Source organism: Gopherus evgoodei, chromosome 4, assembly GCF_007399415.2.
Source record: "Gopherus evgoodei ecotype Sinaloan lineage chromosome 4, rGopEvg1_v1.p, whole genome shotgun sequence".
NCBI lineage: Eukaryota > Metazoa > Chordata > Testudines > Testudinidae > Gopherus > Gopherus evgoodei.
In genome coordinates, this window is record NC_044325.1 from 128,358,285 (window position 1) to 128,365,881 (window position 7,597).

General features: G+C 38.4%; 1 protein-coding gene across 1 annotated transcript; it reads left to right on the forward strand.

The window, feature by feature from the left end:
* The first annotated feature begins 3,754 nt into the window (after positions 1-3,754).
* On the forward strand, positions 3,755-4,690 carry LOC115651584 (olfactory receptor 4S2-like). The gene has a single exon (XM_030562654.1). It carries the CDS (start codon positions 3,755-3,757, stop codon positions 4,688-4,690), a length of 936 nt encoding a protein of 311 aa, XP_030418514.1.
* The last annotated feature ends 2,907 nt before the right edge of the window (positions 4,691-7,597 follow it).

Below are 7,597 nucleotides of genomic sequence, written 5' to 3' on the forward strand. Positions count from 1 at the left end.
TAAGCAGCATCTTGTGACAAAATGTAGCAGGACACATTTGGGCATACACTACCTCAGAGTCCTCATTGGCTGATTTTGCTATAATGTCTCTTTTGCAAAGCTAGCTGAATCATTCCTTTCATGGGCCATTGTATTGTCACAACTGAACCCTGTAACTTTACCGCATGAGCACGTAGAACAAAAATCCAAAAGTTGTTAAATCCCTTATTTAAGTGATTGTTTAGGACTAGAGTGAGGTGAAAATTTTCAACTTAAACTTTTCTCCTAGCAAAAAAATGCAGATTCAGGCAAACTGAAACAATGTGTGTTGGTTTCACTGAATTGTTTTAGTAAGGGTGGGGAGGGAAACCTTTAAAAATTTAAGAATTTTTTTTTTTGATATTTTCTAAAATAACTTTCAATTATTTGGTTAAAAATGACTTTTTGTTTCAAAATTTCCTTTAATTTTATTTTTAAAAAATAATTCAAAATCACTCAAAATTAAAGCAAAATGTTTAATTATTGGCAAACAAAATGTTTCACTTGACCCAAAAAGAAACTTTTTTAACTTTTCAATTTACCAAAATTTTGTTTTCGGTTCAACCCAAAACAAATCCCCCCCGCCAGTTTATCTTTGGAATTTTCAGTGAACTAAAAAAAGTCTATTTACACAGCTCTAGTTAGAACAGATGGCTGTTCACACACAGCATTTCCTAGAGGGCTAACTATCTGTTGCCAGACTTCTCAAGCTCTTGCTTCCTGAGCATTAGGAGATAACTGAAGATTTTGACAGAGAAGTTCCTGCAATGTCTTGTTATGTAGGAAGGTGTCAGTAGAATGAACCAGATATGAACGAGATATGAGGTGAAAGATCTCAAATCTACAGCACAATCAGTTGGTAAAACACAGGAAGTTGAGAGGGATTCATATCTAATTCTAAGTGTGAGGCACAGAACAACTAAAGGGATTAAGGACCAGATTTTTAAAGGTATTTAGGTGTTGCTCAGCTCAGTATCACAAATCCTGAGTGACTTAGATTTCTAAATCCCATTTAAAAAAAGTGATTTAGGCACTTAGAAGCCTAAGTCTCAATGTGACTTAGGCTAGGTCTACACTGGGATGGGGGAGGAGGGAGGGTCGACCTAAGATTCGTGAAGCTGAAGTCAGAGTATCTTAGGTCGATTTTACCTGGCTGTTAGGACAGCGGTGAGTCGACCGCTGCTGCTCCCCCATCGACTCCGCTTCAGCCTCTCACCAGGGTGGAGTTCCGGAGTCAATGGCAGAGCGATTGGGGATTGATTTTATCGTGTCTACACTAGACACGATAAATCGATCCCCAATAGATTGATCACTACCCGTATCTGGCGGGTAGTGTTGATGTACCCTTAGATTGCTAAGTACCTAAGCCAATTTTGAAAAGAGAGTGTAGCTAAGTCCCTTGTAACGCTGAGCGGAGAAATGCCTAAAAATCTAGGCCTAACTATCAACACACCAAAAGTTTGCCTGAAGGATCAAAGCAATATGCTTTAGCCACCTCTTCACTGATTGCTTCCAATGGAGACAAAAATGCCTCTGGGAACCCAAGGCAATGACATGCTACCACTATATGATTCACTCTAAATATTTCTGCTGTAACTTCACAGCCAGGAGAGAGAGAGAGAGAACTTTTTCCAAAAGATCTTGTTGGATCTTAGATTTTGCAGAGTGAGGGATGGATACAGAGTTTCAGATCAGTTTCTGCCCCTTAAGGCAGAAATGGCCTCTATGGCTTTCGAACTGTGAGAGAGGTGGATAGGAAAGCATTGCTCTGCACTTACAGGGACCAATCAACCCCAGGTCACTAAATTAGTCCTAGTTTATCTTTAGAGGGGGCAAATCACTGATGAGATTAGGTCTAAAAGAATGGAAGAGAATAGAAAAGGAGGATTTCCTTACTGGTGCTGGTGAAAGCTGGGGACATAACACCTTCCAAGAAACTATTAGGATCCACACCTACAAGCAGGGTAAGTTTTCCAGTATAGCTGAATATTTTACATTAATTCTTTTCATTTTTTAGTTTTATACACATAACATAAAGGAAAGGAATCTGTTTGTTAGGGTTTCCATCTAGTCCCATCCATTCCATTAGTCTGAAAATTATTAAATTGGAGCATGACTGAAATCCTGTCTACTAATTTCCCTTTCTCAATTTGTATTTATTGTTGATTTTTTAAAAAGGTTATTTGTTCTAATTCAGAAGCAATGTCTATCACAGCCTGTAGATGCATGTCCATACACTCTAAGAAAACCTGGATGACATTTTTCAGTCAAATTTTTTTAGTAAAAAATGCACACTTGCCAATACCAAAAAGTTTTATGAATTTGTGTTGGTTTTCCTAAATTATTTTTGTGTTTAAAAAAAAACCAAAAAACAAAAACCAAACCCATAAAAGGTAAAATGTTTCATTTTGTCATTTTCAGAATGAAATGATTCCATTATTGGGTTTGAAACAACTTTGCCCTTCAGTTAAAAAAACTAAATGTAAAAAGGCTAAAAAAATTCTCAGAATTGAAATAAAATATTATTTGGAGGTCCAATGAAATGTTTGTCAATCTGAAAAAAATTCTTTTTCAACTTTTTGATTTGCCAAAAATTTAATAATCAGTGGTCATAGATTTACATAGTCATATATTTCTCAAGCAGTATACAATTATTTTCTAAAAGTGTAGATCCAAATGTATAGTAGTTGGTAGTAATGGGTAGTACCTCCCATATGGGAGAGACTGTCAAATTATACAATATAATGTCATACAAGGAGTGATTTTGCCAAATTCCAAGAGTCTAGCTCAATGGGAACATGAACATTGTGGAAATTAGTCAGTGAGTGATGAATTACCAAGATGTGTATTGTAATAGATATTGATTATATACTTCAGTAAACACTATGGTTTATAGTACATTGAAGTGAATATTGACAGAGGTGTAGTGTCCTCAGTCAACATTGTATGTTTCTCTCAGATAATAAATCCTGATGTTTGTGTCAAGAGAAATCAATTTTTTGTTGTTACTTTCAAAAAGATAATCCTGGCTCATGATGATTGATGAGAAAACAGATGTGCTGATTGTTTATCATTTGACTCCTTAGAAATGAACAACACTGATGTCTGAAGCAATGTTAAATAATTGGCTCACCGGTGTCAATGTCTGAATTCTGATCATAGCAAACTGAAGTTCTGCTTGAGTTATCAGAGGCAAAAATACTAAAGAGCAGATCTTATTCCCCTTAACATATTATTACAATAATGCTATTAACGATCATAGCACAGAAATTTCCAGGTATTTCTGAGGAAAATACTCAGGCACCAGTTTTCATACATTGCTTCCTTAATGGGACATCTTAGACCCATATTTGGATGTTCAAATCAACAACTATGTGCATAAAGTGGGCATTTAGAAGCCCAGGGGACATTGTGAGAAAGCTATTCTTCCTGTTTAAAAAGACACAGTTGAAAAAGATGCTCAGTGAGCATATATAACAATACAATGAAAATAAGTTGCACTACATGTTCATATATCTCATCAATTCATTTTGAGTTGAATATCAACTTCTAATGTTCCTTTGATTGAGATATTGGCATTGTTTTCTTTTTGGACAAAATCTACTTCTTTGGCTAATACATCTTGATGTTCACTGTGACAGCGATAAGCATTGATTTTTTGATTGATAATATTCCTTAATCTCCCATTACAGGTGATTTAATTTGGCACTTTAAGCTCCTCTCCTACTCTGAATATATGGAGAATACAAACAATGCGTCCAAATTCATTCTGTTGGGACTCTCCCAGGATCAAGAGTTACAGCAAGTGTGTTTTGTACTGTTTTTACTCTTTTATGTAGTTATCATTCTGGGAAATCTGCTCATCATTATCACTATAAAGCTCAGTGAGCGTCTGAACTCTCCAATGTATTTCTTTCTTAGGTATCTGTCCTTTGTAGACATCTGCTACTCTTCTGTTACAGCCCCAAAGCTGATTGCAGACTTCCTTGTTGAGAGGAAAACCATCTCCTTTGTTGGCTGTATAGCACAGCTCTTTGCTGTCCATTTCTTTGGGTGCACCGAGATCTTCCTCCTCATGGTGATGGCGTACGACCGTTACATCGCGATCTGCAAACCCCTCCATTATATGACCATTATGAACAAGCATGTGTGCAGCTGGATGGTGGTGGCTTCATGGGCAGGGGCCTTTGTGCATTCCATGGTTCAGACTCTTCTGACTACGCAGTTACCCTTCTGTGGGCCCAATGAGATTGACCATTATTTCTGTGATGTGCACCCTTTGCTGAAATTGGCCTGCACTGACACTTACATAGTTAACGTTATAGTTGTTGACAATAGTGGGATGATTTCTCTTAGTTGTCTTGTAGTGTTGGTTGTATCCTATGTTGTCATCTTAGTCTCCTTGAAAACTTGCTCTTCCAAAGGGCGTCTCAAAGCTCTCTCAATCTGCGCATCCCACATTACTGTAGTCATTTTATTTTTTGGGCCATGTATCTTCATCTATATGAGACCTTCCATCACCTTCTCTGAGGATAAGATGGTCACTGTGTTCTACACCATTAGCACCCCTATGCTGAATCCCTTGATCTACACCCTAAGAAATGAGGTGAAAAATGCCATGAAAAAATTATGGAGCAGAGAAGTGATTGTTGGAGGGAAATTAAAAATGTGATATGTAGAATGATGTTAGTTCTGCAAACTGGAATTAGAAGGGGAGATGATAATAGTCAGAAGAAATTTTAGGGAAATCCATATCTCTCTGCTGGCAGTTCTTTTGTGAAAATCCCAACTGTTTCCCCCCGAATTAAGAGCTGCAGATGGCCTTCTTACTTCTGCAGTGGTTCTATTTTAATATTACTGCTTGTAAGATCATTGAAAAAAATTACTGAAGCTTTAAGTAGTTTTCTTTTCTTTTTGTACAAAGGTTATAAACTGTGAAAACTTAGGTGGTAAGATAGCCACTCACTGACCAAATATAAAAAGAATATTTTTCTATGAGCAGCTTATTTCATAATTCTGGAATAGGTTGTTCCTTCCACCTTCCTCTAAAGCAGCTGGTAGTGGCCATGGTCAGATACAGGTTACTGGAGTACACGGATTACTGGTCTTATCTGATATAGCAGTTCTGGGGAGAGGATGAGAGGCAGAGATAGAAGAACCACATATGATGGATGTTAGTTAAGAAGCTTAATATATTAATGAAGCTGCTCAGATACTACAGGGATTATGGCCATATAAGAAACTATATAGAACAGAATAGAAGCAATTAGTAGATTATAAAGCCTGAAAAGACCACTGTGATTCATGGAGTCATAGGAAAGGACTATCAGATCATCTAGTATGACCTACTGTAGAACATGGGCATCTGTTTGGACCTGTAAAAACCAGACATAGGAGTTGCCTGAATAAATTCCTGTTTGAGCTACAACAGGTGTTTTAGAAAAATTTCCAGGGATGGAGAATTCACAACCATTGACAAGTTGTTCGAATAGTTAATTAGAATAGAAAATAATTCCTATATTTAAAATTAATACATATTCCTTGAGTACAATTAAGAGCTGCTTTCAGTGAAGTCCTGCAATGATGCAGCATGTAAATAAATGACACCACCATGTCGTTATTATTCTCAACAATGTTTTAGGAGAAAGACCCTTGGTTCTGGCCCAAGGAGGCTGTGGCTAAGAAATCTGTGGCAGATTCTGGGTTCTCAGCATTTTGATAATAGTCTCAGTTATTTTGGGGCCCTATGTTAGACAGGAATATTTTTAAAAACCGTGACCTAGTCTCTAAATGATGTAATTGCATGAAAGCTACAAATGTCACTGAGATTTGAATTCAGATTTCTGTATAGCCCAGAATAATAACCAATGCAGCATCATTAAAAAAGTTCTGCTCTTGACTTACAAAACAATATAGATATTAAGTAAACATTCTAGGAACTCTGCTTCAGATGTGAGAAGAGAGAATATGCTTGACCATTACATCTGTTAGGTCCTTGGACATAAGTGCAGGTATTTGTGTCTGAATTTCAGCTTTTCTCATCCCTCCTCGCTTCACCCATCTGTGTGCTTATTCTAAAGTGAAACAACAAACTGCTGGAAGTAGCCATAAGGGCATCAGATGACAGCATTGCAATAGAATACAAGCTAAAAAATGGATGGTTGGTGAATAGGGTTGAAGCCTATATCATCACAAGCATTAGTGCCCATTGCCACATTACACTATATCTCCTCCCTGAAAAAATTGATATCCTTGAGCAATGTATCTAAGTCTTACAGTAGACCTTTTCTTGAGAAGTTGCAATGTATTTCAAAAGAAAATAGAACTAACCAGACATTAAAGATTATTTCCATGGTAGTTATGCTTCAAAATTTACAGCACTATTAGTTTAAAAAACTTACTAAACCATAGGACTATCTAATTCCTGGGCTACTGACCACTACTGCAAGCCATTCATGTTGCTGTGTTTGTATTGATTGTCTTGAAGGCTGAACGGATAACCCACAAAGAAAGGGGCAGCCCTGATAGTCAGTATGAAAGCAGAGATTCCCTGGAGAAAGCTGCTTGATGGGACTCCACAAACCCTTCTCTAACCTTTGGTGCAAGGGAGCTGCCATTCTTAGCCTCTCCAGTCCTCCTCCACTATCACTCTCCTTCCATCCATGACTTCCTAGCTCCTTTCTTCAAACTCCTTCTCCCATCTCCCCTTCCAATACTCCTTACTCTTTGGTTCCCTGCATTCCCATCTTACATTCATTTTTCTTCTATTTTTCTGCAACCCAAATTACATCTCTCTACCTACAGTTTCTCACTTCCTTCACCCTCCTCTATATTCTCTTTGCCTTGCTCCCCATGTTCACCTGTTTCCCCTCCGTGTCCTTCCCTGCCTCCCCCATAATCATCGGATACTTACAATGACCCTTGCTATGTTCTGACAACATAGAGGGCCACTTACTCTGTTAGGGCAGCCTGGCTTCAATCACATTAGAAGCAATGGGAGACGATAGCCATCTTTACTAAAGGCAGGCTCATTGGCCTTTGTGAGAATAGCAGCTATTTTGGTTTGAGGGAGGGCTGTAGCTTCATTTAAATTGAGTTTTTTTGGCAGCCATTTAGATCCAGAGGAATTTGCCCACATCATTCCTAGACTGTATGAATCCTGAAAAATCAGCCAGTGTGGAGGGATTGAGTTACAATATCTCCATCCCCATTCTCCAATGAGAAGATGATGGGTCAGGGGTGGTGACCTCTCCATATCTCCTGAACAACCAGGACAGCTAAAGTGCACTTCCATCTCATCACACCCAAGGGCCAAAAGTGTTTCCATGGCAAGTGAGACTCATCATTCCCTCCCCACTCATGATGCAAAGGTGTTTCCTTGATAAATGAGCTAGGAAAACCAACCAACCAAAAATAGGGGTTTAGGTTGGTTATTAGTTTAGGGATGCCACAAAGGGCCACTCCTGGCCTCATGTCTATTCAGCGGGAGGGGCAGCAGATTCCTTCACCCTCCCCACCATCTTGGAGGTGTGGATTCTGTGCTCATCTCTTCCATTCGGTGGGTCTACTCACCCATGGC